The sequence below is a fragment of the Lygodium microphyllum genome, chromosome 2 (assembly GCF_053477565.2).
Source record: "Lygodium microphyllum isolate KBCC chromosome 2, Lygodium_microphyllum_v1.1.10, whole genome shotgun sequence".
Taxonomy (NCBI): domain Eukaryota; kingdom Viridiplantae; phylum Streptophyta; class Polypodiopsida; order Schizaeales; family Lygodiaceae; genus Lygodium; species Lygodium microphyllum.
This window is the reverse complement of record NC_141136.1, coordinates 122,611,186-122,627,561: the sequence shown is the minus strand read 5'-3', so window position 1 is coordinate 122,627,561 and position 16,376 is coordinate 122,611,186. Positions and strand designations below refer to the sequence as shown.

General features: G+C 38.7%; 1 protein-coding gene across 1 annotated transcript in view; it reads left to right on the top strand.

Moving 5' to 3' along the window:
- The window catches only part of LOC148040266 (LIMR family protein Os06g0128200-like), a 28,665-nt gene extending 20,782 nt beyond the window's left edge, over positions 1 to 7,883 (top strand). The window contains exons 11-14 of the mRNA XM_087698053.1: positions 6,824 to 6,889; positions 7,089 to 7,199; positions 7,344 to 7,410; positions 7,571 to 7,883. Of these exons, the coding sequence (XP_087554179.1) occupies positions 6,824 to 6,889; positions 7,089 to 7,199; positions 7,344 to 7,410; positions 7,571 to 7,618 (292 nt within the window). The 3' untranslated portion in view covers positions 7,619 to 7,883. The remainder of the gene's footprint in view (positions 1 to 6,823; positions 6,890 to 7,088; positions 7,200 to 7,343; positions 7,411 to 7,570) is intronic.
- The last annotated feature ends 8,493 nt before the right edge of the window (positions 7,884 to 16,376 follow it).

The window sequence follows — 16,376 nt, the reverse complement described above, 5'->3', positions numbered from 1 at the left end:
GTATAAATTATGGGGTCTTGAGAAAAGGAAAATTGTACGTAGCAATGATGTTATTTTCCTGGAAGATTGCATACATAAAGAGCTCAAAAAGACAAAAGGAAGTTAGAAGAGTTGTGTTCTGAGAAGAAATACTTGTAGGACAGCAAAGAGTGCCTGTCGTATAGCAGCAAATACTTGCTGTAAATGACCCTATAAATGCAAAGAATGATGTTGAAATTGATCAGCAAGAAGTTGCCCATGATATAGCTCAGTTTTGGCAAGAATATGTGCCATTGGAATAGTTGGAATAGGTCGGGCAGTATGCTGAATCCTTTGAACACCAAGCTATAATGGAGGTTTGCAGGTTGAACAGCCAGCAAAGCATTGATCATTGGGTCCGAAGGTCGACTTGAAATACCAAATAGTCTAATAAGTTTGTTTGTGGTACAAAATATGTTGTAAATTGTGTCATGTTGATAGATTGTGGTGAACCGTCATGCTTTAAGGAAGCAATGGATAGATAGGATAGCAAGAAATGACACAAAGCTATGTTGTCAGAGATGGAATCTCTAAAGAAGAATGGTACTTGGGATTTGGTGCATTTGCCCAAGGGGTAGAAGGTTCTACTATACAAATGGGTTTATAAGATGAAGGTCTCTTTTGGTTCCTTGTCAAAGTACAAAGCATGACTTATTGCAAAAGGGTACAAGCAAAAACATGGGATTGACTTTGACGAGAAATGACTACTTTGCGAACCATATTAGCTTAGATGCACGTGAAGATATGGAACTCATAAAGATGGATGTAAAGACTGCCTTCTTACATGGTGATCTGCACGAGGACATGTATATGCAACAACCATAAGGTTTTGTGGCTAAGGGGTAAGAAAAGATGGTATATAAAGTAAAAGCTTGTATGGCTTGAAACAAGCACCGTGTGAATGGTATCGTAAGTTAAATATATTCATGCAATCTCAAGGGTTTAAAAGAAGTCAAGTGGATCACTGCTTATATACTAAAAAGGTAGCAGATGGTAGCCTTATTATATTGATTTTATATATAGACGACATGTTGATCGGTGGTAGGAATATTCATGCTTTGGACACATTGAAGCAGAACTTACATAGTAGTTTTGATATAGGATCTTGGTGAAGCAAATCACATCCTTGACATGTGCTTAGGTATGAACACACTCTTAGCACTTGTACTTTAGTACTTTACATATAACTATCACAAAAAACCTAAAAGAGGTATAACACTTTGTACTCACATGTTGTGTATCTCACTCACTCTCACTCTCTATTGCTGCTTACTCTTTTTATCTTTCTCTTTACTATTGCCATTGTTGAATATTCAACCTTCACTGCACCTCGGTCACCACATTGAGGGAGAGAGGAGGATTTAATTTTATAGATATTGACTACTTGTCAAAGGAAAGGAGGGAGCAAGATTTATCAGACTCGCTTGGGCTTGACTCCCTTTACGAGGAAATAGACATTGTAGTAATGAGACAAGATAGAGTTAAAATTGGACGGTAGAAGTGATAGATGTGGATCGTGGAGCCATGCCAGTCTCATGAGGATTCTCTCATGGAATATTTGGAGGTTTTGGTGTTCTGCCAAGCACAGAGTCTTATGAGATAGGATTTTCATGGAGCAGTAGTGAGACTAGCCTTCCTTCTTGGATAGAGTGGTAAATAACTTGATTAAGCACTAATTACAGTAAGTATAAAATTCATATAAATTGAAAATCTATATTTTATCACTTTAGTCATGGAGATTGGACACTCGGTTGGCGCTAAAACCAACGCCCCTTACGGTATTTCTTTATCTTATATTGCAAATGGAAGAAGTACAAGTGAGATCCTTTGATCTCCTCTGCTAATCCAAGTGTCTTTTGTTGTCAAAATTGACCAGTAAGCCTCCAAACCAATTTGCCCTTGATTTTCTTTGTGATTGGCCTTTACCCTACTCCTTGAAAGACAAATTCAGCCCCAAATCTGATATTGGCTAGTTGGCCTCTTGAATCTCTTTGAAATTTCTCAATTTCAGTTGTTGGAATTTAAGTCCTAGGCCCTTAATTCTGAGTACACGTCCCAGTAGAGTTTGATTGAATCTCTTTCGTTGATGGCTCAAACTACTGAAAAATGTTGAGACAGCTTGAGAGATGGTTGAGGAATGAGAGAGAATGCTGTAGAGAGAAATTTTTCTTGAGTGTCTCTGCGTCATATTTGACGATCGGATTGGTGTTAGGTACCATTAAACGCCACTTTCCTAGTATCACCAATTGATACTTATGGCCAAATGAATGACCTAGGCCAACAACTGGCACCGGATACCACCAAGTATATGTGCGGCCTAATTTATAGCAACTCTTACCTTTGACATCCCGTGATTTCCCCAGGTCTTGGGCTCGTAAATTTTCTCTAACCTCAATTACATCTCACATGAGCAACATTCACTTAACCATGTGATTAAAAATTAATCCACATGTTAAGTGAGGTTTCAAAAATACATGTCCTCATGAAAGGTGACTATAGCTTAGGACTACCAAAAAGACTGCTACCCCATCCTATATCCTGTCACCAGCACGAGAAGGATCTTTGGTTGTTGTCACCTACTCCTAGAGAGCTCCAAAGTGCTGTCACATGTTGTAGAATTGATCCTTGGTGGCTGCAAATGACATCAACAGTCTCTCCTTGCTCTCTAACAGCCTCCTCCTCTCTCACAATGGTTGGAATTGACTCCACCAACCTCTAAAAACGTTTTTTCCACTTGCATGGGCAAGTTTTGCCAAGTGGCAGCCTTCTAAATCCATTTTCAGCATTATCCAGCTTATTGAATTAATTTTCAGAATACTAATTTTGAAAATCAATTTAATAATTATTCTAGTGCTCAAAAATAATTTTCACCAACCAATAATTAAATTGGCTAGGACAATTTGTCTTCGAAGTATACTTGAGCAATTATTGACCCGTAGATTTGCATTAATTAATTAGTTATTGCTTGATTTCTAATGTCACCATTGACATTAGTGGCCAATAAATTGGTCTAGGCCTAAATCTGACATCGGTTGTAACTTATCACCTAGTACCTGTTAGAAATAACTTATTACAACTTTTACCTTTGACACCCACTATATCCTTGGGGTCCTTGACTTGTTATCATAAAATAACAACCATGTGCATCACATGTGCTAAATAACCTTGCAATTTGATTAATATCTTAATCAAATGTTATCGGCAAGATTAGAGACTCTCAAAATTTCACGTCCTTGTGACTACTAGTTAGAGAATTTGTGGATATTCTTGCGTTACAAGAGCATCACCTTTAGAAAGAGAGGATTTCCAATATAATGGGAAGTTATTTTTAGTAGTCATGTCTCATGTTTGGTCATCTCTTGCTTGTGAGCTCTAGTTTGAGTTAAAAGAGGATATTTGGGCTCTCATATTCTATTTATCTGTTATTTTATTAGTCCTAGGCGCTTAGGTGGAGCTTGGAGATCAGAGAAGTGCATTTCATATCTGACAGGGTGGACATATTTTGGGCCCTAACCGAATTAGTGTGCTAGTTGTAGCATTAGTTGGTTATTTATAGGCAGGCTCTTACAATGTTTGTCATTTTATTAGTTCTGGATGTTTTAGGTGGAGATTACACTAGTGCATTTCATATTTGGGAGGGTGGACACTTTGACAGTGGGTGGGCTGACCTGGGTGGCCATATTTTAGGCCTTGACATGTTAGTGTACTAGTTGCGGTATTGGTTTTACTATCTATAGGCAGTCCCTGTAAAAAATGATTGCTGTGAAAGCAAACCAAAGAGATATTAGGGTTTGCGGGGGGAAACATAGGGTGTGTATGGCAAATGCTGAGAGAGAAGAGAAACTCAGAAAACATAGAAGAAGACAATGAATGATGAATTGAATCATGCTAAGTGAATTAAGTTGATACAACGGAGCTGAAGCTCTAAAGATAATTGCACACTCTTGTTTGAATTAGGCGGCAACACCTATAGGGAATTTGCACAGTGAAGGGAGCGAAATGCAGTCCTCCAAGTAGGATATCAAAGGTAATGTTGAATGGTGAGGGAAAGAACAACTAGTTGTAGAGCATTTTTATGCTGGGTAGCTCTTTCTCCAGCCAGAGGACCTTCCCCAGCTGTTGGTGACATCAGAAGCAGCTGTATTTTCAGCAGCAGGCAGTCATTTAGTGCTGGGTGACACTTCTTTGCTGCTGATGTCATCACATGGGTGCTGTACAAGCTGTATTTCAGTGAGGGTGGCAGCTTTTAGGGCTGCTTGATCAGTTTCAGCCTGTGTACAGGTTGCGTTTCTGCTCCTTGCATTTTGCAGGCCAACATGTTTGATCAGCTGTGTTTTGACCTTCTTGCTTCCAATACTCTGCTCTTCCTTGCTATACTGCGGACAGACGAGCCCCGAATAGGCCGAAGTCATCATCTTCTAGATTGTTTTCTCTATCAGCAGCACTGTTTTTTGTGTCTTGTGGCAGGACTGGCATGATTGGAGATCATGTGGATCAGGGTCGTGAGGACCATCAAAGTGATGACTAAGGCCGAGAAGGCCGGCATTCACACAGACATGACCATTAGGATTGTTGTGAAGACTGTCGAGATCGACACAGTGATGATGATGTGGATCAAAGCACGAATCGTGACAGGGTTCCCTCTTCATCATCATTATATCGTTCTATCCAGTTCCATCTTTCGTGTGGCCGCTAGTCTCCACAATTCGCCATTATGGCACCCCCTTGCAAGTGCCTGTCCTAACCTCTCTTCTTATCTTTGATAAATTTGATGGGATGAAGTAGTCTTTATGGATGTGTGAAGTTGAGTGTATTCTTGACACCTTTGACCTTTGGGAATTCATGATAGTCCATATTCCTCAGCCTATCATGGATCGCCATGTTGGAGCAATTGCAAATTTCACAACTCTACGGGATCAGCTCAATGTTGGAGCCCACTCTTTTCTCTTCTTGGCCTTTTGGCTTAATTTATCTTAGGTCTCATGGTGCAGATACATTTTACATGCACATGCACAAAATCTATACAACTTAGTAGAAGTCTAGACCAAATTGACATTCTTTACTAGGTCCGAACATTTGGACATTGCATGACCCTTGAGTTGAGGCTTGGACATTGCTTTGTCGTAGATTCCCCTATAATAAGGACCACTTGAACAAGATGGAGGAGATGAGGGATGAGCTTGCAACCTTGGTAAGACTGTGGCTTTGGAAGATCTTGTTGTGACACTTTTGTCACATCTTCCCTTGCCAAAGAATGATGTATTTTACACTAGTCTTCTCACCTTCCATATGAGGGATACTATCACTTGAGAGAGGAAAATGTATATGTTGCTAGAGCATGATGTGTGTCACAAGGAGAGAGATCTTTGTGGAGTTTTGAGCATGAAGCCATGCTTTTGTGGCATCGTCTTCAAGTAAAGAACAAGTTAAGTAGAAGAAGGGAAGAAAAACTCCAAGGCATAGGAGTCATCTTTTGATTTTGATACAAATTTAGAGGGGAAGGACAAAGGTTATCCCAAGTGTCCACATTGTGAAAAGACCTTGCATCTCAAGGAGAAATGTTGGAAGAAATACCTTCACCTTCATGCAGGATCGAAGAATAGGGCTATGTCAAAGCCTTTGTCTACCTCTACTTCTACACCCATTATTACTTGTGAGTTAGTGTTCCTTTACATCCATGAGTTGGAGGAGCCTTTTGCTGTTCTCTTGTCTTTTGAGAGGCCTTGGCTCACTGTTAGTGGTGTATGGAGTCATATGGCTCCCCGAGGAAATAGGATTGAGGATCTCTAGTGTCTATACTTAGGAGGGTACAATCACTATTAGTGACATTTACTGCAATGTCTATTTGTGGTGTCGGTACCTTGTCTTTGTTGCTCGACTGCTCATCTTCAAGCTCCATCTCAGAAGTCCTACATGTCATGGACTTGGGCTTTCATCTCCTCTCTGTTCATGGCCTTACAAGACTTGTACTTTGTTTGTCACCAAATAGGCTGTATTTATTGAGGATTCTTCATCAAGTGTCATTCTTGCAACAAGTTAGTAGGAGAGGGGGCCATGTAGGCTCCATTCTCCTTCCAGTGTGAGGGGCCCTTTTGAGTTAGTTTTCTATTGCTGCACGTGTTCCCATTTGTGCACCACCCATCCCACATGTTCTAACCCATTCCCCCATCATCTTTTGTCGTGGTTCTCTTTAATCTCCCATCCCTTTTACAGAGGGACAATCTTGGCAATGCAGCTGTGGGTTCCCTGGTCCTTTATGTTTTAGAGGGGGTTTTCCCAGTTACAAGGTGGATTGGATTTTGCCAGGCTATTTTCCTTTGCACCTCATATTATTACTCCTCGAATGTATGAGGTCGGGGACCATTTCCACCTTGTGTTCTCTTGTTAGAACTGTGCGTTTTGCACACTAGTCTCTTACAATAATTGTGTGCGCTTTTGATTCATATTTTTCTTTAGGAAGATTTTGTTCTGAGACAGCTTTTCTGACCAAAACACTCAATGGTTTGTTTAAACTGAGGCAAAACTTGAAAATTTTAACACACATACTAGCATGTGATGTGGCTTTTCTCCTGCTTGTAATCCTTTTCTTAGAGATCCAGATGAAGTTCCCCCAATATATGGTAAAAGATTGGCAGGTCCAATGTTGACTCTGATGTCTAAAAGCATGGTTATTGCATGTTGCATATGTTATTGATTATTGCTATTTGTCTCTGAATCAGTGGTGGGTTAGGTCATTGCTCTCTCCTGAGTGAAGTTTTTAAACAGAAGATGCAGTTCCGTTTAATGACTTGGTCTACTAGTGCAGGTGGGGAGGAACCTTGATGAATTCATTTCTCTTCAATGTTGGACTGATCTTACTTGCGTCAATCAGGTGCTTTTTATTCACAACTTAAAGGTGTTCTGCAGTGTTGTTTGCTAACACTACGGTGTAGATGCTTATCTTTAGAGTCAGAAGGGGGCATGTGGAAACTGTACATTATACATCAGCATGTATGTTGTTCTGTTCAGATGGATTGCATTACATTTCACTGGTTCTTATTATTCCCATGTTTGTGAATGGTATATGGCAGTGTTATCCAGTTCAGTGCTACAGCATTTGCTGTCTATGCTGAAGCAACGGCTGTTCAAGAAATTTTTGGTCACACATTAGAGTCTCTAAGAGGCATCAAATACCTTTTCAGGTGTGTAAATGATAAAACACAAATGGCATTCGTCCTTTTCTCCATCAGTGATGGCATGCCAAAACTTTTAACGAACCTTACTGAGCTGAAGGAAACATAACTTGTTTTTCGGATTTCTAATCCCTGTTTCTGAGATGCCTGTAGGTACAATGTGTTCCAGATAGTGTTCGTCTTGCTCTCAATCATCACTCTCATCTTTTATCTTGCTTTTGTGAGTGCTCCTTCTATAAATGATGAATGGTGGATTGTATGGTTATTGTTGAAGTTTCATAATCTCAGATGCCAAAAACATCACTTGTTTCATATAATGGCCTCTAAGCTTGTGCTACTAATTTGTATTTAGCTAAATTTTTTGTTTGCCTGGTATGTAGGGATGGAGAAAGCGCAAACCTAGAGGCAAGATGCAGCTTGTTACCTGACATCTGATTCTGTATTGTACTTGGTTTTCCTTTTCCACTTACAGTGCAAAGCCCTTGGGTGTAGTTTTGATATGCCATTCTTTTATTTTTGTCAAGCTGACAGTCTGTGGAGTTTCATGTTGGCATGGAACTTGCACTTTGTATTACTAAAGGTTTCTGCTATAAACCCAAATTGCAGTTTAGGAGTCACTTGGATCAAGGTTTTTGTGTGATTCATAGGGTACATACATTTTGAGATTCTTATTTAGAGACTTTATTGCCCTTCCTTTTGAGCTACTGTCCTTTTGAAACCTATTTTTTGAAATTACTGCTATTAATGGGTGTGTAAACATGCTCCTCAAGATAACTGCAATCGGTTGGTGTATATACACGTCTATATGCCAGTTATTCACAACATTACAAATTTGGATGCTATTGAATAATTGTTAGTTTTATGGACTGTTCTGGGCTTTGGAAGAATACATGATGAAGACAAAATGAAAGGTGCCATGTAGATCTATATGAGAATCATTGATGAAGTTTTGAAAATCATGAAAGAAGGGGAACAAACAGATAACTGGGATTCAGGGCGACAACTCGAGACTACAATATGTGAGATGAGAAAAGTTTGATGGCAGCAAAGAATGTCAATTGTAGGTTGATTTGCTTGAGCTTATTTACATGTTAGATCATTTGATGTTAATTAGGATTTTTGGCATTTCTCTGCAAGAAAGAGACCAAGTGCATTACCTGACAAAATACAATGGGCTTTGCAGCAGTGCTGGAGCAAAAGAGAGCAGCTAGTCATCCCAAACAATCTTATGATGGTATGGGCTGGATGGGGTGAAATGGTCTAGAAAAGCGAGAGTATGCATGGAGGATTCTAAACTAGCCCAATCCACACTCAAGGCACTCATAATTTGAAATTAGCTCTTTGATTTGGGCTTGGCCATAGGGAGTTTGTGATTAGGTGGTGCAAGGAACCACAACTGCACGAGATCACCAACAGGCAGCTATATGCTAGTTGTCGTGAGTAGGATCAGGTTGATACCCCTGGTGAAAGAGAGTTCCTTGATGTAGAAGTAAGAACTTGAAAGAAAGTAGCTTTTCTATGGTGTTGTCCACGTTTTTGTGAATTGTTTGGCCTCTGCTCCAAAAGCCCAACTATCCGAACTCGTACTAGAGTGTCAAATTAAGTCAACATTTGTCAGCAATTCTATGCTCATGTAATGTTTCATAACATCTCAAGCCCCGACTTACATGTCTGCTCTAGCACCATGTGTGATGCTCTGGCATCATAGTACTAAGGTGTGAGAAAAGAAAATTGAATGTTAGTGATGGACATGCAAGTTCTCCATGCGATGCTCGTGTTCTATTGGTGTCAGGCTGAACATAAAAATGAGCTTGTGATCAATATTACTAACCTTGGATTCCTAATCCACTTGATTGTAAGCCTTTACAATGAGAATTGATTTGTGCGTGGTGGCAATAGTTTCTATAATGATCAAGATCTTGCCTTTGGAGATGAGGCAAACTAGCCTTAAAAATGCTATGCTGGCATTGAGTAGTTTTGAAAGCTGGTCAAATTGAGAAAGACTCCAACAAACTATTCTATTGTAGGCTTCGTTGATTTTCAAAATCTACAAGCAACTTGTGGCCTCCCACACTAGGGTTGAATTGCTTTTGGCCTTGTGTAGTCTTGAAAGCTGATCAAATTAAGAGAAACTTGAGCAAATGAGCTCCCTTGGGTATTCAAAAATCTGAGTAACTTGTGGCTTCCCACACTAAGGTTGATTTGCTTTTCCAAACGTCATGGTTGAAGTGTAACACTCATTAAGAAGGTTGAATTGAGTGAACAAATCCATGTACTACTTTATGAGCTCTTGTAGTCAAGGTGCGGCAATCTAGCATTGTAGCAGTTTTGATGGCATATACTTGGTTTAAAATAATTATAATGAAGAAACCCTTGAAGGAACCATTCTACTATTGGTGGTTATCCACAATTTTGTATTGGCCTTGCATTTGATTGGCGAATTGCCTTCTCAAATATCATGTTCAGAGTCCAACATTAGTTGAGAGAGCTAATATGCAAAATACATGATGTATAAGATCAAAAATGTTACATAGATGTCCATAAATGATGCATTTATGTAGATTCTAAATGGAAGGAAAAATGAAAAGCAAAGTTGTGACAAAGAATAGAGGGTATAACAAAAAGAGTGGTATTACATAGATATTGTATTTGCAATGTCCCTTTGGGCATTGTAACTCAGAGAACAAGGTATCCAATTGGCATTGTGCGTAGCTCTTGCGGCTAAAGAAATGGGTTAGATGTCACTTAGTTGTACAACAAAAAGAGTGTGTATCAAATAGATCTCATAATCTCTCGTTGGATGGTGTAAATGAGAGAATAAAGCATTTAAGTCATAGTGACTCGATGTTTTGTGGTGTAATGATGTCCTATATCTTATTTTGGTACCATGCAAAAAGAGGGGAAGGGGGGATATGTTAGTGTTTGTGTATGTGCCCTTGTAGATACCTAAAAGGTGTGTAGCGCAATGAGGTGCACATCAACATTTTAGTTTTAGTCCACTTTTTTGTACCATTGTATCATTCACACACAAACAAATCCACTTTGGGGTGCCATTGGCGTCAAAAGGAAACACACTGTCATAGCTATCAAAGCTCCTAAATAGATCATGACCCAAAAAGCAACTTAATGCTTAGGTTTTTTGAACTCTGTTGTGATGGCTTGGTCACCTCAATAAACTACTCACTTGCTCTCTTTTTGAGCTACCTTCATTATAGCCATTCCAATTGGTTGTGCTTTGAGATATATTGATGTAAGTTGTTTGTGATTCACATTTTGATTGGTTTCACACTTCAACTTTATCTTGCATATTTCCAAACTCAAAACATTGCTTGCTTATGTGTTTGCTTGGTGATTTTCCATGGTACAATACAATTGAACTTTTTTTCATTGAGTATTGGTCTTGCTTTGATCTCTACCTTATATGACTTTTAACATCCTTGACAATCTTCATTGTCCTTTTCTTTTGTTTCTTCATGCCTTCCCTCAAGGGGCCTTTCTAAACTTACAAAGAGTGCAATCTTCTTTTCAAGATAGTGCTTGCCATACTTTGCTTGCATACCCTTTCCTTGTTTTTGTCCCCTATATCTCCTCTTGCACTTTGCTTGTCATTTCTTTAACTTCGATTTTCTTATTAGCTACTGCCACCTTTCTCTAGCTTTGCCATATACACAAGTCCTTCGACAAGTGAGTAACATTCAACACTGCCCAAGTTGCAAACTCATTTTGATTTGGATTTAGCTTAGGTGGTGATTCCAAGAAGAGGTGATGAGAAGGATTAAACTTGTGTGCACAAAGTGACCATCATGTAAGGGATGGTGGATATAGTGTGAAACACATTATTGTTGAAGATGTAGAGAATACTATTGAAAAAATAGAGATCGTCATTGAAAATGTAGAGATTGCTATTATGAAAAGATTACACTTGGCAACAACTCAACTTGGGTTGTGATGATAGACCTATGATACTTGATAGAAATGAGACAATTGAGATGTAACAAACTATACTTGGATGCTTGTTATTGCTTAGTATCTAATGAGGCCAAATTGATCTACATGACAAAATCAAGATACAATAGGTCCATGCTCTATGTATTATTGACAAATACAAAAAGCCAAGTCTAATGAAATCCATCTTGGCTCTATGTCATATCTAGTATCATACAAGAATATAATCATGTTAATTAATTTACCACTAAGTCCATTTATTGGATATGATATGTATACATGGGGTAGAAGCATAGGAGGGCTCCGATATCCACTATGCTCTATTGTATGCTTTGTAGATTCTTCTCCATAGCTTTATGATGTCATGAATGGATGGAGCAATTCCATGTCCACTATGCTCTATTATAGGATTTGTACATCCTCCATAGATTTATGATGATGTGCATGGATATGGACAATATTATATGACATTGGTTGTTTTAGTAAAGTAGTCATTTTCTCATACTACTCCTGCTCTTTGTATTGCGGGTCCAATCTAGAGGCTAGGAAATGAGGATAACACATCTCACTATTAGGCATTAAGAAGTTAGTGATGAGTGTGGTTAGAATATTTATCCTTGTGTTTATAGAAGGCTCTTTCAATGTATAGGACACACGCACGCACGCACGCACGCACGCACATGCCGCACACATGCGTGCACACGTGTGAAACACGACACTTAAGGACACTATTTATATAAGAAAGAAAGCTTTTTATACATTATAATTTTACTCTTGTAATATTGATATATTTGGTTAGATTGTTGATCTTTAGGAATGTTACTTTATTTGAAAGCTTAGCTAAATTTATTGTAAAAGGAAGAGTATTTGTGCAAAATTGATGGGCAAGGCATCAAAATAAATTGTTTATTCTCACTCACATTAAAAGTCAAAGGTTTAGAGTTATGTTCAGGGTTTTGGCACGTTTTAGCCCCTGTGGCAACATCAAAATGTTACGATTCTACATGTAACAAACTTTATAGCAAATGCAACAACCTCTAGGAGCTAATAAAAGAGTAAACTTTGATTTGTTCAGATTTATTTGTGTCAAAAAACTTAATATATGGTTATGTAGTCATGTAACTCAAAATTCCATACCAAAGGATAATGAACCATGGCTTTTGTCATGGTGGACGTTTGGCCATATGATGTATTAGTCATTGTTTTTTCTCAATGTCTTAGCTTTTGTAACTTCTTTCATCATTTATGTGATTCTATGTTTATTAATTAGGAAAGTCTACCACTTGATTAAGTAGGCCAATATCTCTATGAATGAGTAATGGTATCTATCCTTGATCTTGTAGTATGCTATGAATGAGTAATGGTATCTATCCTTGATCTTGTAGTATGCTATGAATGAGTAATGGCATCTATCCTTGATCTTGTAGTATGCTATGAATGAGTAATGGTATCTATCCTTGATTAAGTAGGCCAATATCTCTATGAATGAGTAATGGTATCTATTCTTGATCTTGTAGTATTGTAGGAACAAGATATGTAGTGATTCTTTGACTTTGTCCCCATGGTGAAAACTACATAACCTATCCTTCCTAGCCACCCATGTTTCTCTACCCTTCTCAAAACTTAAGGGCATGGGATAATAATATCACTTATCAATAACAACCTTCATAGGATAGGATATATGTACATGAGAGAGTACATGAGAAGAGAAGAAGGATATACCCTTGATCCCTCACCACACACCCTCACTTTCTTTCCCTCAATCTCAACCTCTCTCCCCCACAAGACAAAAGCAAGAATGCAAGAGCCAACAATTAGCACACATAAGAATAGCTTGTTTCATTCTTTCTCATCCTTTTTATATAAGTTTTTAGGAATAGAGTTTCCCCATCCCCCTTGGGTATTCCAGCCCTCTTTTTGGCCAAATGATTGGTCACTCCTCTGTGCATGCACCTAGAGATATTGATTTAAATGTCTTTAATTCAAGTGCTACTTATTTGTCAATACAAATTACATAGGAGGAGCCTTGACCCTCTTTATATATTTCAAAATAATAATAAAACATAGAAATTCAAAAGATTGTGTCCCACCTAAGCTCCTTCTATGCTCTTTTCTTTGTCCGTTTGGAGCAATCTCAATTATGGATTCTTGGGTAACCCATTGTTCTCTGCTTTGGATATTGACCTTTCCTTTCGGGGTAGTAGTAGAAGATGCCATCTTCATAGGCTAATAAGTGGATGGGTATGGTTGATGCTTTGAGTAAGTTCCTAGTTTACATTTTGTTATTAGTTCTTAGAGTGACTAGTAATGATTCATTAGTTTCTCGATGCTAGTCGTGGTATGAAATCGGATGTAGCCCATTTCTCATATATTTACAGCTATTCCAAAGTGGGCATGTAGCTGGGCAATGAATATGATATTATCCTCGTTAAGGGTGTCTTTGACAAGTATGGGCTTGTTCCCTATTCATGGTTGTTCAATGTCCTGCAAGGTCAAAGAAGTTCTCATGAATTATTCAAATGTGCTTGAAAGATGATATTTTATTTGAAGTTATTGAATAAAATTTCCAATTATTTTATTATTAGATACCATTGCATGACAAATTCTAGAATTCTTACCCATTGTCTTACCATCATTACAATAAATTGTTGCTTGGTTGTTGGTCTTGGCAAGTTGCTTTCTTTGGTCAGGAACTTGAACTCTAGAAGTTGCAAAGATCTTGAGGACTTAGTATCTTTGGTCTCCCTCCCTCCCTTGCAGAATAGGAGCAAGCTTCCTAGCTTGGAAGAGAAGGTCACAATGTGTGCATAATGTTTTTTCTAAAACTTTTATGTTTTGCAAGGTTTTGAGTTTAATTGTCATTTATAATTTAAGGAGTGGTTTATTTATGTATAATGGAGGAAGGGTCTATAGTCCATCAGTCATAAAAGTTGGGGTTGACTCCATGTTGGCGAGAGCATCTAGATTAGTTGGGTGGACAAGTAACTTGGAAAGATATGATGAGTGAAGGTCCATCAAATCGAATAGTGACATGGAGCTCTTCTTGGGTCAAAAAATTTTCAAAGAGTGGGTGATGTAGCAGCTCATTTGGAGGTGTTAGTGCATGGGATTTGATGATTGCCCCTAGTGAAGAGGTCTCATAGGCATGTCAAGTCATATTTCTCTCTATGTTTAATAGTGGTGACCACTTTTCTTCTTAATGTGGTAGCTTTATGATGAAGTGTGTACCATTTGTTCAGGAAGTGAATGGTTGAGCTGCAAAGTTTTTGTAAGTAGTCGACAATGCATGAGTCTTTGAAGATCGTAGTTGGTAGATAAGTAGGAAGGATTTTGGCATGCTTCTAACTACTTTTGTGGTATTTCTTGACCTAGTTGGTCTAGATTGTGAGACTTTTGTAGAAGAAATGATCATGTTCCTCATGTAGGATGCCATTGAGAAGCGAGCATTAGTGTGTCGGTGTCAGCCAAGCCTAGATCTATCATTGCAAAAACTTTGGCAAATGTGCCAAACGTGGAGTCCAATTGCAAAAAAACAATCGGTGGTGGGCTTGTTAGTAGTGAACACACACATCCTCAACTATTTTATAAATAGAGTGGCATTGTGTGGCACTTTGTAGGGTGGATGGGGGAGGAGCTCTATACTTGCTCGTCTGATAGGGGGGAAGTTTGTAGACATTGGAAATGATCTCTTCTTTTGATTGTAGCTAGTCATTGTTTGAGTATGTAGTCAATTTAGAGGATTAGCTAGCAGATTTATTAGAAATGGGATGAGAAGGTGAGAGAAGGGCGGTAGGGAGAGAAGAGTTTGAGAATTGGCTGGTAGTTTTTTTCGAAAATGGGGCAAGAAGGTGAGATAAGGGTGATATGGAGAGAAGAGCTTGAGGAAGAACCTTGATCTTGATTATGAATTTGGCAAATGGGCCAATGCAATATTGGGAGTTGGTAGTCATTACATTAGTTGTTATGGATGTAGTTAGAGTTGTTAGGGTGATCATGGGCAATTTGGGTATAGCTAGAGTTGGTCGGAGCTTTCATAATAGTGTTGTGCTCTTCATAGGTTTTTTGGAATCCATCACGATATAATGCATGGTTTTGCGATTAGGCTGTTGGCATTGGCACAATTGCCTTTTCTCATGTTTTCATGGTGTACATTGTGGAGTAGCAATGGGGGAGGTTTTATGTTTCGACTGCCTTTGTGATGGGAATGCTAACATGGGGCCTCTTATAGGCTTGATTTGGCCAACAATGGTGGGGTTGTAGATGACAGCATGGACTGAGAGGTAGGGCAAGGGTATGCAAGGCCATCCAAACCGTGCTCCCTTGGGGGAGAATGTAGTAATTATTCATGTGTTTACCAATTTCAAGTGAATGTGGTTGCCAATATAATTCACATTATAGTCGTTCTGGAATATGAAAATATGTCCCATGAGAATTTCAGTACTAGCTCCTTTAGCATTTGGGAGAACAAAGAATAGGAGTGGGATGCTCTCAATCTTGATGGTGATTGTTAATTCACAGTGGTCCAACAAGGAATAAGGCCATTCTTCATAGGTGTTCAACTTTGCTTCTGTGGATTGCAATTGCGGTTGCCCTGGCTTATGCCAGTTGTAGCAAGGAAGGGTGTTGCAGTCAAACCTTTCATCGATAAGAGTGTCTACCAACATTAACCTAGCAGTGGCGAGCTGAGTGTGAAGGCATGTGACTAGGATCCAGAGCTTGTTATCTGGCTCTATGTTGCTAATGGTAACAACTCTAACAACACGATGATTGTCCTTGAGGGGTTTTCCTTATAGAATATGTAAGATACCACACGCGAGCTCAAAAGAAAGGGTATTTTATTTAGTAAAATTTATAGGATTATGTATATAAAATGGATTTTCAAATTACAATTTGAAAAAAATATGTAACTTTAGTAAAGTAAAAGGGGTCATCTTATGGCCTTATAGCATGTCAAGAAAGGACATTTCTTAATATCCTTTGAACGCATATTATATAGATGATTTCTTATAGGTGCACCCATCGAGTGATTGCCTAATGAAGCCTAGAGGGTGGTAGGGTAGGGTGTTGATGGTGTTACTCAAACTATTCATAGTAGGTTTGTTCCACACGTAGCTTGGGGCTGTTTATATTTGCCATGGGAGGGTCATATGAGGGATGTCCAAGTGGGTAGTAATTCTTAATCCTGTTGCAATTGAAGTGGCCAATGGGTTGGCCATCTAAGGTTTCTAGCTCCGCATTTTT